The sequence below is a fragment of the Perca flavescens genome, chromosome 7, assembly GCF_004354835.1.
Source record: "Perca flavescens isolate YP-PL-M2 chromosome 7, PFLA_1.0, whole genome shotgun sequence".
Classification (NCBI taxonomy): Eukaryota; Metazoa; Chordata; class Actinopteri; order Perciformes; family Percidae; genus Perca; species Perca flavescens.
Window position 1 is genome coordinate 20,171,921 of NC_041337.1, and position 26,192 is coordinate 20,198,112.

Sequence of the window (26,192 nt, forward strand, 5' to 3'; positions counted from 1 at the left end):
TATTGAGAAAAACTAAGAATTTATTTGTCACCATAGTTGAAACATTATATGGATTGTAGAAGTAGCCTCGGGGTGATTTATCAAACAGTCAATCCTCAAGATATAAAATGTTTTCATCTGGTAAACATACATGCAACATGGTACATACAACACACCGATATATTATTTCATGCACAGCATTGACAGTGATAGTAGTGCAAAGCTTATAAAACCAAAAGTTGGTTAATGAGGAAGATTGGTTTTGATATGGATAAAAGCAGCTAAAAGATTTAGAGCTCCCACAAAGCAAAGATACTGCCCCGCATGTTATAATATTGTTCTTTACCCTGTAATGTTACATATTATTTGCAATTATAATTACTTTACTCTATATGCCTAACATGTTATTCTCCAACACCGAAAAACATTGAATGTCATATTAACAGGATATGTGTGACTCCAAACTAAAATATATATAGTCACATGAAATAACATCTAATTTGAGAATTTACAGCGGATTAAAGGTATGGAAATGTATGTATGGTTGATCATTTACTATTTACTATATTTATGAGTTGTGTAACTCCAAAGACTGAAGACAGATACTGATAATGTTCTTGCATGAGAGCAATTAGTCAATATTTGATGCATTCTTAAGGGAAAAAGGCAAAACGTAATTGTCTGAGATTTACAGAAAAAATCTTTAAAAACATATAACAGAAAATACACACAATTAAGTTTTTTAGTAGGCAGATGTAATACAAGCATTTCCCACCACCACTTCTGCCATCTGTTGCATTGTAAGTGTCCATCAATGTGGAATAGTTTCACAGTAAACAATGATGGAAAAGCCTATTGATCCTTTCATGTTCCTAATCCTCATTATGCCGCAGAACGCATAGGCTCATAAACGTTGGCTAAGTCTTTACCAGCCGTACTGAGTGTAACTGTAAGATTGGGTGAATAATATACTATAGCTGAGGCTAAGCCATTATAAGGAAGGGTAATATACAATAGGGAAATTCTATTCTTTATATGCTTGCCTCATCATGGCTTAAGAAAAGCATGCAACAAGGACAGAGGATGACATTACCTTAAAAAAATCATCTCTGGTGGCTGACCACTGAGTGGCAATCAACAACATAAACACACTTACCACAGAGAGAGAGAGAACAGGTTTTTAAAGGAGGTGCACAGCGATGGCATCACTTTTCGTTCTTTTCGTTTGTCCTCAGTTTGACTTTGTCCTTAAAATGATTTCCTGCTTTCACGTAGCACAAGCTTAACATGTTGAGTCCCAGAGAAATCCCATTTGTTTTTATTCAAAAGTAGATGAATCTGTAGATGGATCATAAAAGTGAAGGGAAAAAAAGTTTGCTCAAACAATGGCGCTTTTTTCATATGAATGTATGACGGACCACTTTGGCTCCGGTCTCTATCCGATGGCTGCTTTGCACTCCAAGAACAACTTTGATGGAATATCCTCCTATTGATGAAGAGTCTGGAGAATGGTGTCAAAATCTAGATCCATATTGTTATCTGTGGAACTAGAAGACAGACACATAATGACCTATCAACACTGTGTTAAAACAACATGGAAATTAAATGAATGCACAGACAAAATAAAAACCTACATGGGTTCAGGGAAGCCAACAGTAGAATTTTCTTCCATTATGTCTTGATTGATAGACTCCTGCGGGCTGAATGGCTGCGGGAACTGATGCCTGGAAGAAGCAGCAGGAACATCAGTCACTTGATTAAAGGACTCACAATTGGCATGTTTTGGAGTGAGAAGCTGACACTTGTCAAATTACAAATCAAAGGCCCCTATATTTATCACTTTGACATTATTTTAAAACAGCTGAAATATCAACAATAATATGCATCATATTTTTTTGGGCAGCCATAGTCAAGTACATTTGACTTGACTCAATCCAACCGGTAAAGGCAGATGAGTGCCCACCTAGAGCCTGGTTCGAGGTTTCTCCCCGTTAAAGAGGAGTTTCTCCCTGCCGTCGCCGGGGCTTGCTCATGGGGGAATGTTGGGTCTCTGTAAAGTGTCATGAGATAACTTCTGTTGTGATTTGGCGCTATATAAAATACACTTGACTTGACATGCTGTTTACTTTAAACATAATTTTGCTGTGCTGCAATTGAGAAGAAATTCCAGTTACTTTTGATCTGCTCAGGTATTTTCTATTTTATGAGAAATGTAAGGCAAGTACACAATGTGACGCAGCACGTAGCCCAAGAGTACCACCAACTCTTACAACTTAACCTTAAATAAAGTTCAAACCAGAAAGGTGCAGTATGTAAGACTTATAACACTTGCTGAAACTGACCCTATGTTCCAGTAGAACTATATGAAGCTAAAAAGCTATATGAAGAAAAAAATCCAGCTTCTCTGGCGCCGCCTACAGCCTGTAGTGTGATTTGCAAAAATCCACCGCTCCTTGTTCAGGTGCACTAATCAGGGCCAGGGGGGTGTCTAACTGTATGTCAGTTACTGCTCATGCACACGCATTAATTCTCCCTTGTGGGGGGAGGGGCTTAGGAGACCGTTTTGGGCTTCAGCAGAAAGGGGGTAGGGACTGAGAAATTGTTGATGTTCAATTTTTTTGGCTAAGTCTCTGAATCCTACCTACACCACCTTTAATTTATAATTAAGGTAAAGATTTAAAAGTTTTCTAAGATATCATGTATTTCATGCTATAGAATGATAGGAAGCAGGTGCATGTCATTTAATAAAATACGTGCAGTTAAAAAAATGTAACTTAATACAAGTGTTATATAGCTTTAGTGAGACACTGGAACAAACACACTCCATACATAATGTGGCCAAACACAATATTTAAGATTCTAAATTTAAGATTTATTTATTAGAACAAAGCACATAAATCATCATTTCTGTAAATACGCCAGTGTTAGCCAGGTGGCTTATTTTCAACTGAAGTCCTTACCTTTATGTAAGTGCATGTCTATATAAGGAATATATTATGTAATCTTGAGGTTGCTTCAAGAAAATTTGTAGGAAAGTATGTAGCATTAGGTGTGATTAACAAAAAAGGCTTTTACTTTTAATAATAACATAAATACCTTGGTATACTTCATAAGTAGGGCTAGGGCATTTGTACTTTTTATATAGGCAAAGAATGTAAGTGCCTCCTATATTAACGGAAGTGAGTTGGTGGTATGGAAATAAAGTGAAAGAGAGAAATGTGACACTTACCCAGAGAAGCCACCAGTACTGCGAGGGCTTTCAGAAACTTGTGTCATATTGGAAGCCGGGGGTGAGGTTGAGCCAGCTTCCCTACACACGCACGCACGCACACAGAAGTTCCCTTAAAATGATTATACTTTAATTGCATCAAATTACAATTTAATTTGTAAAATAGTCCCTTACGTGCCGACTTTAGTATGGAGAGACACAGGGATATAGCCCCCAACGGGTGACGCTTGAGGTTCTGTTTCAAACGAATAGCAGTAAAAAAAAGAAATCCATCGGTTAGTTGTGTCTCACTTGAGCTTACAGTAAGAACATAAATCTGACATTAAGACCATTACCTGAGTAAAATTTTTTGAAAACTTCATGTTTAGGAAATTCAGGATACAGGTATGTTATGTGGTTGATGTCACGGATGCGGTCACCAAGGCTACGGATCTCAAGATCTCTCTTGGTGAAGGGCTGGATGTTCTGGATTTTCTGTCCCCCATCTAGGTGAAAACAAAATGTTTGATATGTCAGTGCAAGCTCAGCCTAGACTGGGTAAACCCAGCCCAATCTGCCAGCGATTTGATTTCGCCCTGCAGCTCAGACTGGAAACCTGTACATTTATCTATCCTGCTTGTTTTTTTTTGCGGGGACCAATCACAAACTGGCTTATCCACCTGGCGCGCTATTATTGCTATTGTTTATGTTTATTTTCCCCGTGGGGAAATTAAGTTGCAGCAGAAATCACATCACAAGGCACTTAAACAACATTAAGAAAAAAGAAAAGACAAAAAACAAACAATAAAAGACCGTAACATATAAACATTACTACTCATAGACCAGGGCACTGATGCATATGGGGAGGGGAAAGGGGGTGTGTGGGTTGAGTATGGTTCCAGACCAGCTGGATAAACAATAAAAAATAAATAAAAATAATATAGATAAAGAATAAAAAACATATTACCGTTCAGGACCTTCATTAACTTTTGGATTTATTAAGGAGTTTGATGGCCTGTGGAACTATTGGCGGGTTTAACACGATGACGATAGAGAAGCGACCAAGCAGCTTCTTCTTTACATTCAACATAGCGGCCACCGAAGCGCAACAACCTGTTGATGCCGCTGTCGCCGCTACGTCACCCGGATCGTTGGTCTGATTGGTTGAACGACTATCCAATTGCGTACAGAGTCATTTGAACTATGCCCGTTGATCACGCCTCTTGTGCAGTAGAAAATACAGAGCAGACTCCCCAGACTAATGTTCAATCTTAAAAGATTGAGCTTGGTCTAGTGATAGCCAGACTAAGTTTAGCCAGGGTAAGGGTCTGGCTAGTCCACACAACATTCGGGGATGGAAGAAAAACGAGCTCTGGTTTACTGGCATATATTTAAACCAATCACAATTGTCATGGGCGACGCTAAACTCTGCACGGAGTTGCTGCAAAATAGCCTCGGTAAGGAACTTTTGTACGTTCAAAAGTTGTTTTAGTCGTGCAACAGAAAACTCAGATTGGACAGCTAGCTGTCTGGATTTACCCTGCAGAGATCTGAGGAGCAGTTAACTATAGTACTATAGTATAGTAAATTTAAAATTCCAACACAAAGAAAGCGGAAGGAAACAGACATCGGCGAAAAGACATGCATCTGGTGTAATTTCTTGCAGCACCGGAGCAATCCCAGAAGTAGAACATCAAGGACATAGACTAGTTATTCAATGATGCAGACTTGCAGCTGAGCAGCCCAACCTGAGGGTGCGACCCACTTGCGCTGTGCGTGGTCACAACTTCTGTTAGTGGATCAGAGGGAACGCAAAACGTATTGTGAGGGATCATAAAAGAATTTCAGAAACAATTTTTTATTTTATTCAGGGGGACCACCCACAACATGGGGGGATGGTGTTAAAGAGTCAAATACCACTAATTCATCGAAATGAAGTCCTCACATTCCTTCACATAAAAATAACAATAAATAGATATATGAACGATTACCATTGTCACCATGAAACAATGAATTTATTGGGTGTACCTTAGCAGCATCATAGTGTAAACCGGAAACAGAAGAATTTGAGGGTGAAAACAATCAAACTCAAACTGAGGCCACACCAACACTTACTCTCAGTAGCGGACACATATGCAATGGTGATGCCTCCAATCTCAGAGTCACTAAAGCGAAGCAAGAATGTTCCGTTGGGCCTGTCTTTGAGAATCAGGTGTAGATGCTGCTTCCCAATGAAACCAAATATTAGCCTAGTGGAACAAAACATTGCAAACACTTGTCGTTATTAACAGACTGTGGCTGGTTGCTAATATTTAATATAGCAAGGGAGTCTCCTCACCCTTCGCTCCAGTAGGTCTTCAGGTGCTTCTTAGTCAGCTCCATCACTCCCTCAAACCACTGCCAGAAAGTGAACGGTCGACCCGGGAGAACCTCCTGTAGAATGGAAACTGCACTGTGAGATTTGAGTGTATTAGTATGTATATATCTGCGCGAGAGGACATACTCCTGTGTGTACCTTATTAAACTGTGCCCAGGAAACCATCATGTTGCTGAAGTCGTCGGCAAAGTCAGGCTTGTCAAATATCTTCTGGGCCAAGAAGTGCTGGTTGTAGTGGTCCAGATTGTGATGTGTCTGGACCTCAGCAGTGAATTTACTGTTGAGAGTGCTGTACATCATCCCCCAGGGCACACGCTCGGGCACCATGAATGGCACTCTGTCCTGATGACAACAACAAAGAGGCTGACACGGCGAGAATACTGATATTCATTTACAAAAATGTCAGGGGAAGAGTGAAAGAAGAGTAGACTACAAGTGTGTAGACTTTGTCCATTTTGTTTGAGTGGTTAGGCATTTAGAAAACACAGGCCACATCAGACTATTTCCAGTCAACGATTTGATTGACAAAGCAAAGAGAGCAACAAACAGGAAGTCCGTCCAGGCCCAAAGAGATTGTGTGCACATTTCTGTAAGTCTGTGGCTCACTTCCAACTCAATAGTTGATAATAATATGTTACAGTATATTAGCATTAGGGATGCAAACATGGATTTAATCTTGCACAGTGATGATTCTCCTTTAATATTGCCTTTATGGAAAACTCAACAGGCCTTTTTCACAGCAGAGAAGAGATTATAACTTGTCAAACTGCATCACTGATAACAAAGACTAAAAAGTGAACAAACATAAAAGCAATAGCAGAGAAATTAACCATTTGACACTTACTGGTTCAGAAAAAGCACAGTCCCATATGATGGTGGCCAGAGCGTTGTTGTCTTGACTACCGTGGACAATGACGACCACCGGAAGTGAGATCATCTATAATCAATGACGTCATTTTTAATTTGTATGACTACATAGTTGTCAGCTTAGTGTATCACTTCTGTAGCCATTTAACAAAGCTTGTGTGCAGAACATCGGATGCAAATGTGTTCAATGCAATGTGATACAGGAAGAATACACAATTATCATGAAGCCGCAATTAAGCAACAGGATGCAACAGACAGTTAAAGAACAGGCAAAACAATGGATAGGGCCAAACCTGTATCCTATAGGGAGTGTCACAGCCTGTAATGGTGATCTCTGTTGAGAACAGGAGAGCAAATTTCTCCTCGGTCACAGACTCTGATCCCTTTCTGTCTGCTCGCTTGATCTTCTTGATGGACTGTTTCACCAAAATAAGATTTAAAATGTGTTAACAAGACTTAACCATAATTTAATCTAGGCTGAGAAATCTAATGCAGCACATACCATATTCCTGAATGTGGCACATGTGCTCTTGCTGGTTGTGTTGTGTTCTAGGATGGCTGTATTGTTGATCAGTTCCCCAACATTATCACTGCAAGTAACAAAACAGTAGTTCAATGTCAATATTTCTCTTATATAAGTTGTATAGTTAGTACCTTAATGGAACCCATTTTAAAGTGTTTATTTGATTTGATTTATGTGAGAATTTGGGCTAACAAGACACTAAACAACAACCAATATTATACATTACCTACAGTATCACAAATTCACAAATACATTTCAAGGGATCCAATTTACATAACAGAAATGTTCTATTATAGACACAGAGTGTCTTAGAGAGTTTTAGCCATTTATTTTAAATATTCTTGCTAAAACAAAAACCTCCTCATTAAAATGTTACCTTTCCTCAACCAAAACCAACTAGGATCCTTTATTATTAAATAGCAGACTTCTTAGGTCATTACACATTGAAATATATACTACTAAATTAAATTAAAGTTTAGGATAACAGAGGTAGAAGTTCCCCTTGCACCTAGCTAATGGCATAATTAACAATGAGCAAATCAAATGTATATCTTAAAAGGTTTAACGTTATCTACATATTTCAGATTGTGTTGGAAATAAATTGTGAGTTAATTATTTTGAGGTATTGCATAATTATTTTTGGTTATTTTGGTTTTCCCCTTCAATTTAAAAACAACAAAAAATTAACAGAACAAATCTAAAAACATGTTTTCACATAAAGGATAACTACAGGGGCTAAAAAAGACCACCATGAAAACCAATTAGCGATGTGCACTATTGCTCTCCTCCTCCCTGACAGTGTGCAGTCCTCCATGTTGTACGGTGTATACAGTATGACTCACCCAGGTACACTGCCCAGGCTCCTGGCCTGCAGTTCATTAATGATTTGCGCCTTCAGCACCACAGGCTTCCCGGGAGCAACTTTTTCCCCCAGAAGATATCGCACTGTTGTCGAGAACTTTGACTGAGTCTTAATGACCTGAGGGGGCTGCTTGTCTACTACAAGAGAGCTGAAGGAGACATCAGTTACATACGTGAGGAAAATGCTTCTTGTTTAAAAGATGTATGAAAGTAAGTAATTTATGTTGCTCTTTGTGAGTAAAGGAGAAGAAAAGGTTTGCACTGGAAAAGGTTTGATTTAAATGCATTTACTTTATTTCACAGTTCTCCAATTTAAAAAGAAATGTAAATATATAGAAAAGAAACCAATGTGACTTTGCTACCTTTGAATCAGGACCTGCAGAAGTTGCCCCAGCCTTTCCTGGAGCTCTGGGATCGGTTCCCCTATAAGCATCAACTCCTGTCTCAGCTTCCCATTCACGCCAAGCAGCTGCTCACACCTAACAGATATATAAAGATAGTGAGGTAGCAAGAAAGAAAGTAAGCCAGTAAAACAAGAATATGACTTAAGTATTATTATTATTATTATTATTAGTAGTAGTAGTAGTAGTAGTAGTAGTAGTAGTAGTAGTAGTAGTAGTATATAAAAGCTTAAAACAGAAATATGAAACTGGTTACTGAATTCCTTCCAGCCTCATAGCCAAGGACTCCCACAGAAAGCTGATCAACAGCAATACAATACAGATGCAGTCAATCAAAAAGCGAACAGGTGTGTTGCACCTCACCAGGTCTGCAGGGGGTTGAGGTTGTCGTCAAAGGGTTGTCCGATAGCGGCCTTGTGTTGCTCCCACCTCCACACCTTCAGCCTGCTGATCAGTCGGGTCTGACACTGGTCCAGACAGTCCACACACTCCTTGAGCAGCTGGAAACGCTTCTAAAACAACCAGCATCCAAACACATTATACTGACACACATGGGTAAACACACGGATCAATAAACATCATGCACACAAACACAGAAATATTACATACCTCCATACATACCAAAGACCACATGATTTATCTATCAATTGTTTAATGTTTAGTCTATAAAATGTATAAAATTGAACCTTCTGAAATTCCCAGAGTTTAAGGTTGTTATTCATTTTGCCTGGACGTAGATTAGATACAGAAAAATTGCAGATTATATTTTTCAGAATCAACACATATTCGCCATTTCCATTTGATTATTTACAGAAAACAATTAACTATTTTAAATGTTTTCTGTCGATCAGCTGGTAGATTAACTAACCAATTGTTTCAGCACTAGTTTAGGCTGATCTCATAATAATCAGTATTTATTCATACATAAAATAGCGAAGAGACATACTTAATGATCATCTACTTTAGTGTGAAAGTAACATTTATCTATAATTCGAGATATCTCTGTGCTTGTGTCCCACACATGCACATTAAAACAGCGGCGGCGGGCAGTTGCTGATGATGAAATAGGGGACACTCTGAATCTCTAGATGAGCTGTAGCTGAGCCGCGACTGATTGAGCCGCGCTGCAACATGTGTTTACAGGTTGGGCCTCTCCAGCACGTTGTATGTTGGGCACATTTCTCCGGCTGTTCTGCGCGCTACCATGACGTGTGACTGCCACACGAAAAAAGCGGACACATTGAATCTCTACATGAGCCGCAGCCGAACCGCGACTGTGTTACAGGTTGGGTTTTATTTTTTTTTTAAATTACAAAAAAAGACACAAACACACATTCACTTAGGCCATATAAAACTGCCTGTGACCGCACAGTGCAAGTTTTACTTTCAAATGTTTAGTTAAAGTAAAAAGAGAGGCATTATCACTCAGGAAAATGGACTTTCCGGTGGAGATTTTCAACTCTAGAATTATGGTGCGTTCTTTTTGTCTTGTAATCGCGACTAGTAGCTCGAGTGTGACGTCACATCCATGTCGGAAAACAAGTAATAACCGTGGGTTGTTGCGTTCTTTTTGTCACACAATACTACCGAGTCGGAGAAAAGATGGATTTTTGTAACATTTTTAGTAACATTTAGGATTCTATTCACCCAGTTATTGACATATTACACACATATATTTCACAGTTTGATACATGAAAATTACGTTTTGATTAACATTAACGTTCGGCTACTGCTCTGCTTCTGCTCAAGGCTCGGCTTAAGCTGTTGTTGTCATATAGCAACCGAGCGTCTCTAGCCAATTTCAGCTGCACAAGCTACAAAATAACTAATCAGGCGGTATTTAACTCCTAATAAGACTGTAGCAACATGCCTATAGGTAGCAGTATATATGTGGTACACATAGCACGGTATACCGTGCTATGTGTACCACTTCTTCATTTGGTTACAACAAAGACAAAAGTGCTTAAAATTGTAGAAAACCACAATGTTTACTACGTGTGATGCACGACGTAGCCATCTTTGAAAGTGAACTCGGGGTCCTCTGAGTTCAGACCATTGACATATAAACAATGGACCAACAGACCCCGTTGCTCTGGACGGAGACCAGTGAAGGCTATTAGAAGCACTTTTCCGGTGATCTCTTGCTTTACTGCGCAGCCTCCAACTGACAGAGACAACGTGAATGTGACGTGAGCAACGTGTCTGAAAGTTGTAAGTCTTCTGGTAGCTGTGACAAGAGAAATCTCAATCATTTCCAATCTTACAGAAATGGAGAGCGTAGGTATATGTAAGGAGATAACATAAGCACAGGCTAATTATTGCTAACTAACATGCTAGTTAACATTAGTAATTAAACCTAAACAGCTAATGTAAGTCGAAACTGCCTGCGAACTTCTCCTGTACTATACGGTAATTCCTCTACTGTGCGACAGTAAGTCACTTGGTTATGACACAATCGTTAGCTTATTTTTACAAAAACGTCTGCTACGGAGCCATAACGTGAAGTACAAGGTAATGGAGCCTTTTATACATTGTCGTGTTTCTTTATAAATAAACAATGGACAAATAGAGTCTTTAAACGCTTCAGATGTAAAGTTATTCGCAGTCAAGTGACGTAAAAAAAAATGGCGGTCGGTGTAATGCTAACAAGAGGTGATCGCTTCGTAGCAACAAAATGGCGCCATCGGAGGTTCGCGTTCTGAAGCGAAGCTTACCCCCTTGGTTCAGACGACTTGACGAGTTGTATATACAACCTCGGTGGCGTTCTTTTTGCAACTTCCGGTTCGTAACTCCGGAAAACAACTCGTAAATCGATTTCGGTGGACAAAAAGAACGCACCATTAATAACCCTCTAGGGTGCCAGTTATGTTGGTACACAAAGGTGAATCTATTGCCAAGCTCACCGTGGACAATGCTTTCACATTGTACTCTAGCTGCTGGATGTGATTCTGGAGTTTTTGGATTTCTGATTTTGCGGGATCCAGTCCATTCTGTTGGATCGGCCCTGTACAAAGATAAATAACATTATATGTTAAGTCCGAAACGAAAAAAAATTAACATCCAGACAAACAAATTATGAAAGGCAACTTTTCTTAACGCCTGTTAGGGAAATATTGTTTTTTGTGGTATTTTTTTGACAAGAAAGCAAAACTCATTTGAGTCATCCATTTGACAGGATGGGTGTAAAAAGAGGAAACACACAAAATACAGTAAGCCTGGTTTCCCATGAAGGCAAGACAGAAAAGAATAACGACACACAAAATACATGTGTAGGACTACAGTACAACTGCATTTCGTTGTGCAACCCTGCATTGCACAATAAAAATAAATTAACCTCCGAAGTGCGCTGGAGGAGAATCTGGCTACTCCACGTAGCATTCAGGAATGGGAGGAAAATGTCCTCTGCTTTATTGGCCTTTCTTTTAACCAATCACAATCATCTTGGGCGGTGCTAAGCACCGGAGAAAAACTGCGGTGCCGCTGCAAAATAGGCTCGGAAGTAACTTGTTTTGGTGGAACGTGTACGTTTAAAAGTTGTTGCAACAGAAAACTCAGATTGGACAGATAGTCTAGCTAGCTGTCTGGATTTACCCTGCAGAGATCTGAGAAAAGGTTAACCATAGTCCTCATAAATCGACCGGAGTTTAAAATGCCAACACAGGAAGCCCAAGGCAACGGATATCTGGCCTAAATGAGTGAAATCCGGTGGATTTTCAGGCGGCAACGGAGCAATCCCAGAAGTGTAACGTCAAGGATATAGACTACACTGAAACAGACTGGAATGCAAAGACAATGTTCCATGTTGATGTCATCTTTTATACATATCTTTTGATCTAAATAACACGTGAACCTCCACACAATAGTAACTTTCTGACATTTAAAGCTGGATGTTACTAAATTTCCTGCAAGTTAATTCAGAAGTCTTAAAGCAGAAGTCAATATATAAGACTATAAACAAGACTGGGTAGGGCTGCAACTAACAATTATTTCTACTATTGATTAACCTGCTGAATATTTTCTGGATTAATCCATTAATCATTTGGTCAGTTACAAGTAAAAATGCACACCAAAGTTTCCCAGAGAGCTCATAAAACTAAACTGAAAATAAATTAAACCATGAATTAATCTTGAAAAACAGGAACTGAAATAACATTTCTCCAATTTCAGTTTCTATGAGTAAGTGCATCACCAGAGGTTATTGGCACTTTAGTACTACCGTGTGGCCATTCATAGTATTTTAAATATGAACATGAAGTTACTGAAGAGAATCTCTGTGTTTAGTCTTCCTTGTATTCATATGTGTTTGTGTTTCTCACCTTGTAATTCCTCATAGTTCTGCCTCTCCCAGTTGAGCTCTTCTTGCAGCTGGTGCATCTTTTGTCGGATGTCCTGGACCTCCAGCACCTTTAGAACCAGGTGGTCTACATCCTGCATGTTAGGGAACGAGGACTCTGTATTCGGGTACTGTTGGTACTGTGGAGGGTTGGGCACCGGAGCACGCTAAAGACATGGAACAGCACTTAATACACTTACAGTATTGATGCTGGGGTCAGAACTGTTTTACTCATTATTTGTTGCTACTATTAAACGTGCATTAACAGTGGAAATTACCTAGAAAACATTTTTACTATATCTATTTCTCCCTGTAGTCAAACCAAATCAATTTACACCCTCCAAAGGCCTGATATAAGACTACATTGCCAGAAGATATAGTCTAAGTAATACATTGTTTAATATAAATAAAAAGAATAATACACACCCAAGTAATGAATTGAATCAGGGCTTTTCAAAGGGTGACACTACAAAACCACTGTTATAGTCAGACTATATATATACTAGTGCCTGCAAAGTAGTATGTCTTTTTCCAATGTGTCTATGTATTTGTAATGACATTAACTTGTAGTTTCTTTCTTCATCTATATAATGTACACTCTACGATCAAGCCTCAACGAGCCATACTGTAAAAAATTATCAGACAGATTATTAGGGTGAGGGCTGTAGTTAAAATAAACACAGACAGTATTTGTTAAAAGATCTTACCGTGGCGAGAAGAACCCTCTCCTTTTTGAGGATCTCCCTGACCAGCACTCCAAACTGTAGAGGCTGCTGCTGAAACATGGCCTGTGAATGAAGCACGTGTCTTATCAAATCTTAAAAAACAGTCCTTAATACCACCTTGTAGCTACTAGTATGCAGTGGTTTATTCAGTTAATGTCATAGTCAATACATTCCTACTGGCAACAAACATATATTTAAAGAAGCTTGTGCAATTATTATGACTTTCTAAAAGACACTTTTTTTGGTATCTTGTGGTCAGTAGAGTGTATGTAGGCTTTTATTTTTTACTTGAAGGTTGTGGGCAGCCCCACAAACACCATACATTACTAATGAGAAACACAATATATTCCTACATATGAAAACACCATCTTCCTGTCTTTGGTTTCAGCAATCTCAGTCACTTAAACGTGCTGCGATCACTGGCAGCAGCTTAGCATTATACATAATGGCTTGAAGAAATTGCATTTGACCTACACTGCAAACACCAGGAAGAGGGACACTGTCCTATTGAAACCTTTCAGGGATCCAGGATGGAACCTAAATACTATTCTGGGACAGAGGTTACACAGTTCCCCTACCATGTTCCTGCTCATATTCATCAGCTTCATCCTGTCCACCACATTGGCGTTCTGATGAGCAATCGATTGCAGCATGCTGATAGTCTGGTCCAACAGAGTCTGAGCCTTGCTCTGCTGCTCCACATTTTCCGGCACAAAGTCGTCCCTGTGAGCATACACACAAATATACACATACATGCCCATGCATACAGTATGTGCCTGTAAACATAAACTCATGCATATAGATCCATACACATAAGGACACAATATGCAATAAGCATGAATGCGCTGTACATCATTATTATTTATTTATTTATTATTATAGCATGTTTATTATAACTGTTTGTGTGCACATGTATGTGTATGTCTATGTAAAGTATATGTGTGCACATGTGTTTGTGTCATACCATCTTTGGCTCTCAATCCATTCAGCTAAAAAATGTCTGACTTCAATAGGGAAGGCGGATGGGGGATAGAGGTTATTTAAGGTGTCATCAGGCAGGCACTGTATCATCTGGGACATGTGTATCCATTGGGCCATGATCAAGAAGTGCTACACAAGTCAGAGTAAAATGACAATATGTATGAGTTGTACTACATTTTTTATTTACAGTGGAAACAACAGGACATCTTCTTGAACAAGCACCACACTGGCGTTAAAGATTAAGGCATCTTATAGGAGCTTTTCTTATGATCAACAAATCCCACAAAAAGACCAAAACCAACAATGCATAAGTCTGTCTCTATACTTTCCCACTTCCCTACCCTGTTTGCAACACTCAGGCCCAAGCACCTTCCTTCCTCCTGAAGATGTAAATCTTTGGAAAATGGCTAATAAATATATAGTTTAGTTTTTTAACCTCAATAATCCAACTTTCCTACCAGCATGGGGGGTCAGTACAAATTCATGCTGTAGCAGCCCACATAGCATATCAGGCCTTGGATACACAGACAACATTGGTTTTGGTGTTTTCACAGGATTTGTTGAAAATAAGAAAAACAAAACAAAATTAAAGTTCCAAACTATTGCATCCAGGTCAAACAAAGGTCTGGAAAACATCTGTGGAGAAACAGAGATAGATGTCTTAAATCTGTTGCTGGCAACAAGCAAGTCTATCCTGTGAACTTTACCAGCTTCCTACACGTAGGGTGAACCTCTACGTGTGACTCAAACTGTCTCTGAAAGCTTGGATATCTCTCTGCAGTCTGACTGTCATTATGTAAGTTGAAAGTGGTTTCCTGTTTCATTCCTGAGTTATGTTTGTGTTGACTTTATAACACAACACATGTTACATCATAAAGTATCTTCAATGAGAAGAGAGAAATATGAGAAGAGAGCTAATTTAATAAACAAGAAGTCCTTATAGTTAGTCATGATATCTATTATGCAACACTGAGCAACGTTTCATAAGCAACATTCCCAGTGTTTATCCTTCATAATAAGTTAACAGCCAACTTAGAATAACAGCTATCTGTCTCTGAATACTTTGAAGCTCCGCCAGAGGCGCGTCAAGGATTGACCATTTATAGTAAATGGTTATAATTACATTATTATTATTATTCACAATTACATTTGCTCTTTGAGGGAGCTCTAAGAATTTGAGCAGTAATGAGAATACTGATGGGAGAACAAATCCCTCCTCCTAAAAGTAACAGTTTGACAACTTGGGAAATATGCTTCTTTGTTTTCTTGCTTAGAGTTAGATGAGAAGATTGACACCACTCTTATGTCTTTATGATACACATGAAGCTAGAGCCAGGAAAGGGTTAGCTTAGCTTAGCATAAAGACGAGAAGCATAGGGAGCCTGGTCCTGTCCCCATCTGTCTAGCAGCAGCACATCAAATCCAATGTATACTACTCACTTACTGTGTACTTCTACTTCAGAGGAAAACATTGTACCACTACATTTACCTGACAGACAAATGTTATTGGTTACATTGCAGATTCAGATTTTACTCACAAAATATCACAATTGAAATATGATGCATTATTATTCGTTCAACTATTCAGCATTGTATTAGAGTTGAAAGCTCCTCCTTGAACAGACAATTTAAGTATATTGTGCTGAAGTAAACATTTGAATACAGGACTTGTACTGTGTGTTATCAATAGTTTTAGCCTACTATTTATAGTTAATAGTTTTACTTCAGAAAATAATCTTTTTGTTTCTACCGCTGCCAATACCAACATCGACAACTCAAAATGTTCCAGTTTCAGTCTATGAAAAATCATTACATTTGAGTCAACTTTTAGTATTAATGTTTTCTCCCTGAATTTTTCAGCTCAATCTTCCGAGCCATGGAACAGGCTGAGGGAGTCAACCAATTCCAGGAAAGGGCTTCACGTCTTCAGGAATGTCGAAATGGTTTAAGTTTCTTAAGTTTCAGGTTGTTCAGCACCTCTTTATTCCAATGGTCGTGTGTGGGGGGGGGGGCGGCGGAGTTTCCAATTAAACAAAATCAGTCTCCGAGCTAGCAGAGATGTAAATGCAAGGGCCCATCAGCCCATCTGAGCTTTCGTTTTCTCAAAGGCAGAGCAGGATACCCAGGGCTCGGTTTACACCTATCGCCATTTCTAGCCACTGAGGGACCATAGGCAGGCTGGGGGAACTCATATTAATGTTAAAAAAACCTCATAAAGTGAAATTTTCATGCCATGGGACCTTTAACACTGATGATGCCATTAGTGTGCCAGGCCCTGAATGCCAAGTCCGACCTCGAGGGAGTAAACACATGTTTTTTTGAGCAAGGGTGTCAGGACAGAGGGGCTCTGTAAACTGTGAAAGCTAAGTTTAAACTGGGAGTTTGGAGTCACCCATGCCGAGAGGCTTCAATAGCAAACAACCACAGCACAAGGGGAAATTCCACAAACTGGAAAGTTTCAGGGTGAGTTTTCAGTAGTGAGAGTTTAAAAGAATAAACACACTATAAGCCCCGTCATCCTCTTGCAGCCATCATTGTCTCTTAGCGCTACTTGAGTTCATGTTGGGTCAGCTCTTATGTAAAGCTGCTTTATAACTACTAAGTGGGACCGTTTCAAGTCAGTACTGGCATCAACAGACAAGCCCTGGCAAAGGTACTACCATATTTCTGGCTCTTTACAGGGGCCTGTTTTGGCCACAATTTAAGCTAAGAGCACTTCAGCTCTTTGCTCTAGCCACTGTTAAGATAGCTATACTTGCTTCCTTGGTTGCTTATAGTCACACTGTGTTGAATACCTCCTTGTAATGTTAGCTGATGCTGCCTCTAGCAGCAAGGAGGGTGCAATGGGTGAACATTGGTCAGACCTCTGAACCTCTTTATAGGTAAATTAGAAAGACATTCATTATTTAAATAAACACTGCTCATGCATCCCATCAACAGGAGCACCTGAATATTGTGTTAGGTGTCCCATTCAGGCTTTCCATCACCACTCAGTTCTTCTCTAGATGCTTGCGAGCATCAGTTTGTTTTTCCTTTTTCCGAAATGACAGTCTAAGGACAGAGAGTTTTGTAAGATGGACAGATTGGAAAGTAAATTTCTGATTTGTGATTTTGGGCTGTATAAATAAAATAAAATGTTCTTGACTGGACACATTTGCTATATATTTCCCAGATGAAGCTACACTATATAATTTACTAAGATTTCGCACATTTAGTGATCAACAATTTTAAAAGGCAGATTTTACAATATTTTTTATACATTGAGACATTTCGAATGTGTTAAACGTTAACTGTCAGGTCGTCGAGTCTCTGTGGTGCACAAAGCTTTTTGTTGAGTCTCGAAAGGCAAGTACATTATGTAATACATCTCCGTGGGTGTATAGTAACTATCGTGCCAGAAACATTCCTGGAGGGAATCAATTGACGTCATTCCTCTCCCCATGCTTCCTGTCTATTGCGACAATTATGTCTAAATTAAGCAAGATGGCATGTGAAATGTTATTAGAATTTAGTGGCATATTAGGAGATTTTTATTAGGTCAAGGGCCTTTTCATAGTTGTATGTATTTTTTTTCTTTTCATATGTACTTTTTTTTACGTCTGTTACAGTGACTACATTATTTGCACACTGCCTTGGTAAATCAGAACAAACATTTTAAAAAGATTTAGTGACAGATATTATTTATGCAGGTATGGCAGATGTAGGATCACTACACAACTGGTGAGTGAAAACCTTCTTGAATAATACTGCATCTAGTTGTTGGTATCCAGATGTGGGTCAGGTCAATTTTATTTGTAAAGCCCAAAACCACATATTTGTCTCTGAGGACTTTAATTGAGTAATTAAAAGAGAAACCTTACATCTTCAGCAGGCTGTTAATACACAGAATAAGGATGTATTCAGCAGTTTAGCTAAGCTTCTGGTTGAAGATATGAGTGATATGAAATAAAACTCACAATAATTGATCAAATCACTATATATGATACTATCTGGAAAATCCCCTGTCAGGTTGGTTTAGTTAATGCCAATGCATAATGGGGAGTCAAACCAATACTGGTCATTTTCCACTGCCACTTTCAGAAATCAATGTGGGGGAATTTGACGATTGTTGTGGGATTATTTTGAATTCTTAACTTAACGAAAGTCCCATGAGATGACTACAGATATAAAAAGGATAAACAATAAATCCTACATTTAAAGGGAAGTAATGCACTTCACACCTTTTCCAATACCTTCACTTTCTACCAGCCCACCTTCACACTGCCTGTCACATTACACAGCAAATAAAGAAACCTCTCTTAGCTGACAATCATCAATAACCCGGCTGCAACTAACAATTATTTTCATGATCGACTAATGTTAATGTCAATCAATCATTTATTCTATAAAATATCAGAAAATAGAGGAAAACGCCCAAAAGAGCAAAAGGTGACAAAAGCTAAATATTTTCATTTTACTGTCACATAAGACAAAGAATGTCAAATTTTGATAATCAATTAATTGTTCAAATCATTTTTAAGCGACAATGCCAACAGTTCTTTAAAGGTGCCATGACATGGTGCTCTTTGGATGCTTTTATATAGGCCTTAGTGGTCCCCTAATACTGTATCTGAAGTCTCTTTCCCAAAATTCAGCCTTGGTGCAGAATTACAGCCACTAAGCCTGTCCCACAATGAGCTTTCCTTAGTGTGCCATTTCTGTGTCTGTAGCTATTGAGGAGGAGAGAGGGGGGGGCAAGGTGGAGGGTGGGGGTGTGGCCTCGACCAACTGCCACTTTGCTTGTTTGCAAGCCATGATGTCTCTCTCTCATGGGTGGGCCAAATTCTCTGGGTGGGCAAAGCAGAGAAAGGGGAGGTAAACTTGCTCCTTATGACCTCATAAGGAGGAGATTCCAGATCGGCCCATCTGAGCTTTCATTTTCTCAAAAGGCAGAGCAGGATACCCAGGGCTCGGTTTACACCTATAGGTATACCATAGGCAGGCTGGGGAAACTCATTAATGTTAAAAAACCTCATAAAGTGACATTTTCATGCCATAGGACCTTTAAGTCCAGGTTTTCTAATGAGAGGATGTACTGCTTTTCTTTGTCTCATATGATAGTGAATACAAACAGTGAATACCTGTTGGTTTAACAAAACAAAAAATTTCAGGACGTCACCTTGGGCTGTGGGAAAATGCTTCACTATTTTCTGACATTTTATAGAACAATAAATTAATAGATTCATCACAGTTGTTAGTTGCAGCCTAATTTAATAACTGAGATTTAAAGCAAAAGGCAGATTTATTGCTGACTTTTGAGCAAAATGGCTGAGAGAGAAGGACTGCTGGCATCAACGTCTGACAGAAGCTGTTAAGTGAGCAGTTACTCAGACCAAAGCACCTAATGGTGGTGAGGAGTGGTGCCCCACTGGTTACTACAATAGAATATAGACTTTTGAATTGTGTGCAGACTTATATAGACTTAATAAATAAATAAATAACACCTTTGCACATGTAGCTGATAAATTATTGCACCAAGTAATTATAGTACATAATTGTCCAAGAATATTAATATGCGATGTGTAGATACGTGCTGTAAATTCAGTTTTGACACTAAGTGTGTAACACACAGAGGGAGGAGTTATAAAGTTTGATGGCTGCAGGCAGGAATGACCTCCTGTGGCGCTCTGTGGCGCATCATGGGTGTCTGTCTGTCGCTGAAGGTGCTCCACAAACTAACTAGTGTATTGTGTGCTTGTGTGTGTGTGTGTGTGTGTGTGTGTGTGTGTGTGTGTGTGTGTGTGTGTGCGTGCGTGTGTATGTGAGTGTCTTAGCAGCTTCTGTTCCCACGTCTCCCAAGAGTGTCTCCACTGGCTTGTGGCCTACAGATATTTTAGGGTTTTTGGTTTTGTTACACTTAAACTCTAATGCTGTGGAAGCAGCTGCTGTTCTCACTGAGGTGGATTATGACTCTCCACACCTTGTTGTTAATAGCGATACATTGTCAGGCATTGCAACCTGGTTGTTAGTATTAACTGAACCAAGTTGCACATGTCCCTAATGATGACTCTGGGAAAACTGGATGGGTTACATAACTCAAACAGACGGTTAATGTCGCGCCGCCTTAACCCCCTAACCCTAGCCCTGTATTATTGGTATGCAGCAGGGTGGATAAGGTAATTGACATTAATTACAGTTAGTTACACAGTGAATGCAGCTACATGCAGCTACATACTTAAATTCATCAGCATTTACTGGATGACAAAGTACAGCTTCTTTAGTGTTCACCTGATATTATATTCATTACATGTTATGGGGATCTAATACTATGATATGATATTAACTAATTTTCTAACAATATTAATAATCAATTCCAATGTAGGGTAAAAACCATAACCAGAATTACTGTAAGCTGTACAGGATTTCCAGGAACAGTAAACATGAAAATGTGCTTATTGGGGCACCGAGCATAGAGGGAGGGACGTTAGTTGATTGTTGCAGCCTTGATCATAACACATTTCGTGAAATACAAAACAATGTTTAAGAGCACAGTTAGAGCCCCTTTTTAACTGGTGAAAGTGCATAATCACTTATAAGTGGTTGCATAACTGTTGAAGGATATAAGGCTGTATTTCAGGCCGACATACATCCTGCAACAGTTTGGTTTTTTCGTAACCAAAACATGACAGTCAGAGACGCACCGTTCTCAAAAGTGACAAGGCCCCATCAGCTGTAGGCCGCAGTATTTAACACAGTGATATCCGCACCATGAAACAATAACAATAGCACTTACCTTCAGAAAGATATAATTTCAAAACATTGAAAAACGCTCTACTCCGTCGCCTCTTCCTCCTCCTATGTCTCATAAATCCTCCCCCAGGCCGATATCCTACTGAACATTTCCTGCCTTCATCACTCACTTTAACGCTGACTTTTGTCTCTTAAAAGCTGGACAGTTTCCGTCGTTTTAACCGAAGAGAAATCAACTCGGAGCCCCGTGCAGTTCAACACGGACAACTTTTAACAACAGTAGAAAGTAGGTTAGGCTTAGGCTTACTTCCCTGTTACGCACTGTGCCAGTACCAGGAGGAGCGTGCTTTATTTCCTGTCCTTACGTTCTATACATGACCGAGCTATGTCTTCAGAGGAACATCAGGCCAGGGCTGCTGTTAAGTAATAGGATGATATCTAACTGTGCATGTAGGGGTGTTCTCGCACAGCAGAATAAGCGACAACGTTTAACAATACGCAGCTTGTGTGGTTTATATTTGTTTGTACAGTTGTCTGTTTTGTTTACTGATTTTATTACACGGCGCCTGAAAGCATGCACTCTGCGGCATTTAACGTCTAAAGACGGAATCAATAAGGATAAATAAAGCATAGCAATAGGAGGGATTTATCTGCCGCCTTTGAAACAGAAACTACAACCGATCTATAGCTTGGTAAACTTCCACAGAACGAGACGTAGGCGGAGTATTGTTGAGTCATTTCACAAGATGCTGTTACTTCCAGTAAGTCTTTACTGAGACACATGATACCATATCTGCAGATACCAGAGCCTCCAAGTCGGACATCTTCCTAACGAGCGCCAACGGCACTCAGTGTCGGAAAATCATCAGGCCTATTATTCAATAACATTCAGGATTTTACCTTTCTGTGACCTCATAGAGATATATTATGTTACAGTGTGTTGACATTTATGGAATAGGACTATACGTAAATATATGGACATATATATTTGCCTATATTTGGAAACATTCCCAATCATGTAGCCTATGCTATTGCCTGTATGCACATATCAATATATGGAAGACGTTTGACCACATCTTCTATTCCAGATATGTGCATAGCGTATATAGTGACCTACCAATTATGTATAAATTATAGAGATATAGTTTATTAATTAATGTATGAGTAGCGGAGAAGGGGAATAAATACGTGTATACCTCCCACTTCTCCTTTTCGAATTTGTTAGATTTCACTTTTTAAATTTATTTTTTTGAGTTTGTGTATAGGTTTATTGTCCATTTCATCTTATGTCTATTTTGGTTTGCTATTATCTTTTTGTCTTGTTTTACATTTTTACATGAAATATAAACAACAACAATACTGTATACTATTATGAACTAAAATAATGATACACAGTATGATAATTACATAATATAACACATGTAACATGCTAATAATCATGTAGTGTAGGTTTGTTCCTCAAACTAACATACTGTGGTATAAATGACATATTTTATATTATTATTTATATTTATTTTTCATATGGAACAGACAATAGTGTAACCTTCAGAGTTCCCAGGAGGAGCCACCAGGGGTTGCTACTGTGTGTGTGTTACAATTTAGCTTTGCTGTCTTAGGTTTTAAATAGTAACATGGCTCTATTCTAGAGCCATGTTACTATTCTATGTTATGTTATGGCTGTGTAAATTTGTGTTATGTTTTATAACAGTGTAAATATTTCACACCCTGGTTCATTGTCATATTGCACTATCAACTGGATTTAATGCTTTATCTTCTTTGTGAAGTGAGTAAATTATTTGCACATAACTTTGGCTAAATCCATACATTTTGAGAAGTTATACAGCTAAATAAATACCACAAACAATCAGATAATTTATCTGTTGGGGTCATAGACTGTTAATAATATACAGTCTATGGTTGGGGTCTAATCTGAATGGTTTCATGGCACAATCTGGTCATTCATCTGGTTTTATCTTTTTTCTTTTTATTGGCCACATGAGGGAGCTATAGACCTGCATTAAACCTGCCTCTTATTCAATCTGTTCAATGGTCTGTTTGAAATTAGGTGCCATCATAGCAAGATCATACATGCGGACTACCCAAACATAAAGAAAACTAACTTAACATGAAGACTTTCATTTACTATTTATTTATTCAGTGATCACATTTTAGCCATGTGAGAGGGGGCAGGCCAAGATATTTTACCGGGACATTCCACATGTCGAACCCAATTTCCTGAGAGTTTTGATTGACCTGTCTGACACAGAAACAATGCAGCTGCAAAGATTAAACATAATTGAAGCTCTAGTCAGCCCTGTGAAAAGCTGTTACAGATACACCTCTAGGTTAAGACAGCATTGGTGCAATAGTCTGTATATCCTATAGGTTAATATGCAATTCTTATGTATTATTGTTATATTGCTATAGGCTAATATGTAATTATTATGTATTTTTGTATCTTTTTTATACTATATATACTGTATTATGTGTTATATGGACCTGGGTCTGCAATAAAGCTTTATATTTATATATTTATATTAGATAATCTACTTTCAAGCAACCTGAGCAGTTTCCTTTGTGCCATTCTTTCCTCACTTGATCAAGATTTTATGTGATTCATGTTTTCCGTGTTCTCTCTATTCTGTTCAAAACTGTCAAATGTTGCAGGGCTGATGGACTCAGTCCCAGTTATCATAAAGATTACACTCTTTAGTATTCAGGCCAATATTTGTGATGACAGCTACAGCATCCAGGAAGGAGCAACTATCTAATGTTAAACGACATTGATCCCATTCTCTAAAAGCAGTCTGCAGTGATAGTGCTTTCTCTGCCACAATATACCTCATCTGTCAAGGACAAGATTTAGAGAATATTATGTGAAAGTTTTCAATTCTTATTATTATTTAGATTTAGCTATCTGCTGGTTGCAGGTTTGGTGTTGAAACATATTATTCAGCTCAGTGTTTGTGTACTGTTGTTTGCTGTGTTTGGCTACCACTCCTCCCTCATCATTTTTGGGGGTCCTCTTAGGTAAAGGGCCCTTACTGCAGCTTTGCAACATCTGGAACCAATACAGCTGTAATGGCTATCTATGGGACCAGGGGGCTCAGAGATTGTAGGCTGGGGGGGGTGGGGGGTTGTGCTAGTTGCTGGTTTGGCCCTGGGGGTCCATGTGTCCCTGACTTCAAAATAGACTTGATTGCTAACAGCTGGCAGTCCTAACTCACCCAGTGTCAGAGCTCTCCTCTGATGTCAACCTTGTCAGTATCAAGGCCCGGACAATGGAAGACCAGTCGGAAGACCACGGCAAAGGTAGAGAGGAGGACTGTGTTCCTGTGAAATTACATTCAGAGAATGACCTTTTTTTCTGAAGGTTGTTACCATATATAACTTTCTTAGTTTTTGTCAAGCACCTCTGAATGAAGCTGGAGATGTAAATGAACACTTAAATGTATATAGATATTTAAGAGTGCATGCAGAAAAAATATTCTTGAATCACAATCAGCACAAAACTAACTAAAAAACATTCAAAAATGAATGCATCCATGAGTACAATGTAGTGACTTGCCATTATAATAACACACATTTGACATCATCAGGTTATATAAAATGTGCTAGAAGGCCAATTATTCCTTTAACCTAAACTACCTAATAAACCCAACTATATAAAGCTAATTATTCTGATAATTAACATGTATATCCTTTCATTATTGCGAAATGTACTTTCATCAGTTTTTATTAGACGTGTATCACAGTGAGGAAAGTGTGGCAGAGCTATGTCCTGCTATTCCCTGCCACAGTATGAGTAAATAGGACAGAGGCTCATTAGCATCTTTTATTATCCAATTAAAAACTCTGCTCGCCTAATTACCTCCAATCAGCAGGGAGAAGAAAATGATTGACTTCCTGGAGGACTGGAATCACTTAGGACAAAAAGGACAAACTGGTTTTCAGTCGCTTACTGGATTGAAAGTGACTCACAGACTGTGGAAGTACTATATATATATATATATATATATATATATATATATATATATATATATATATATATATATATATATATATATATATATATATATATATACATATATATATCATCACAACTCTTCTTACAGCAATACAGCCACACTGTGGAGGTAAAGCTTTTACAACTTTATTTGTGACTGTTGCAAGTACAAAAAACGTGAAAAACCCCAGCCGGTATATTCAAAACTTGATCTTTTACAAAACATACCTGTCGTGTTAAGTTAGTATCTAAGCTGTAAATAAGCCTCTCCTCCTCAAATACCAATGTCACATTTCCTCATGATCTATTCTACCTTTGCAAGGTTATGTTGTTCTGTGGATTATGTTATTGAGTCGGTGACAGGAAAAGATCGGAAATAATTTTTAAACAGCTGCAGAAACGATTATCCTTCATCAGAGGATGAAGGGCAGCCGCAGCACAAGGTTGTGCCCATAACAGAGCTATGCATCATTATTAAACAATTAATTACTCTGTCGTCAACACCACTAGCATTACTGTTCTACTGGGACTCAGTCGCAGATGTTTGGAACTCAGCTTTGACACCACTATCCATAACTGGGATCCTGTTTCAGACCTCAATTAAACTTTCACTTCTTCTTCGCACAGAGTTGGTCAGATTTACTTTTTCTCTCAGTTAGTTTGAGTCTTTGAAAAATGTCAGGAAAGGCCAGAAATAGCACAGGGCGGGCCGCTGGGACGAACAGTTGTTTACAGACAGTGACAGGGATGAAGGACCTCTGTGCTCTGGTGCTGGGCCTGAAGCCTCAGGGGTGTGCTAGCACCGCTTCTGTTGCTGTTCTGGACGCCACAACATACACATAAAAACACACGCGCGTGCAGGCTGGTAAACTTATGTGCACGTAGACTTATATACACTGTATTCTCTGTCTTTGTTAATGCACACACACACATACACAGCTTCCATTTGTTCTAATCTTTCACCCCACACAGATACATACTCACGAAACACAACCTCAACAAATGCAAAAATATTTTTTCAAATTTAACAACACAGCTTTACATAAACCCACTATGTACTTTCTTTTTTACACATTCACTTTATACATGCTACTGTATGAAGTCAAATCTAAAACCTTGTGATGTAGTCTTGTGTGTTTCTACGTTAAACGATGTAGCAATCAGTTTAAGTAACTGTGTTGACCTTAACATTGGGGTCAAGC

General features: G+C 38.8%; 1 protein-coding gene across 2 annotated transcripts; it reads right to left on the bottom strand.

Moving 5' to 3' along the window:
• Positions 1–21,447, bottom strand: stat6 (signal transducer and activator of transcription 6, interleukin-4 induced). Of its 2 annotated transcripts, XM_028582328.1 has the most exons (21): positions 21,028–21,447; positions 14,239–14,384; positions 13,853–13,997; positions 13,257–13,337; positions 12,533–12,716; positions 11,120–11,220; positions 8,580–8,728; positions 8,178–8,294; positions 7,797–7,964; positions 6,934–7,021; positions 6,725–6,847; positions 6,409–6,501; positions 5,703–5,906; positions 5,526–5,620; positions 5,303–5,436; positions 3,544–3,693; positions 3,383–3,443; positions 3,209–3,289; positions 1,943–2,029; positions 1,614–1,703; positions 1–1,526 (listed from the first exon to the last, which is right to left on the bottom strand). In XM_028582328.1, the coding sequence occupies exons 2-21, from the start codon at positions 14,370–14,372 to the stop codon at positions 1,466–1,468; spliced, it is 2,346 nt and encodes a 781-aa protein (XP_028438129.1). In that variant the 5' UTR covers positions 14,373–14,384; positions 21,028–21,447; the 3' UTR covers positions 1–1,465. The 2 variants fall into 2 exon arrangements, with proteins under 2 accessions (XP_028438129.1, XP_028438130.1); XM_028582329.1 differs by lacking the exon at positions 1,943–2,029 and having other exon boundaries at positions 21,028–21,445.
• Positions 21,448–26,192: the final 4,745 nt, after the last annotated feature.

Excerpts from the sequence above, each read along its gene's own strand:
- stat6 (XM_028582328.1), bottom strand. The coding sequence starts at position 14,372 with ATGGCCCAATGGATACACATGTCCCAGATGATACAGTGCCTGCCTGAT. Across the intron at positions 11,221-12,532 it reads GAACTATGAGGAATTACAAG|GGCCGATCCAACAGAATGGA; the intron begins GTGAGAAACACA and ends ATCTTTGTACAG. Across the intron at positions 3,290-3,382 it reads CTCCATACTAAAGTCGGCAC|GGAAGCTGGCTCAACCTCAC; the intron begins GTAAGGGACTAT and ends GTGCGTGTGTAG.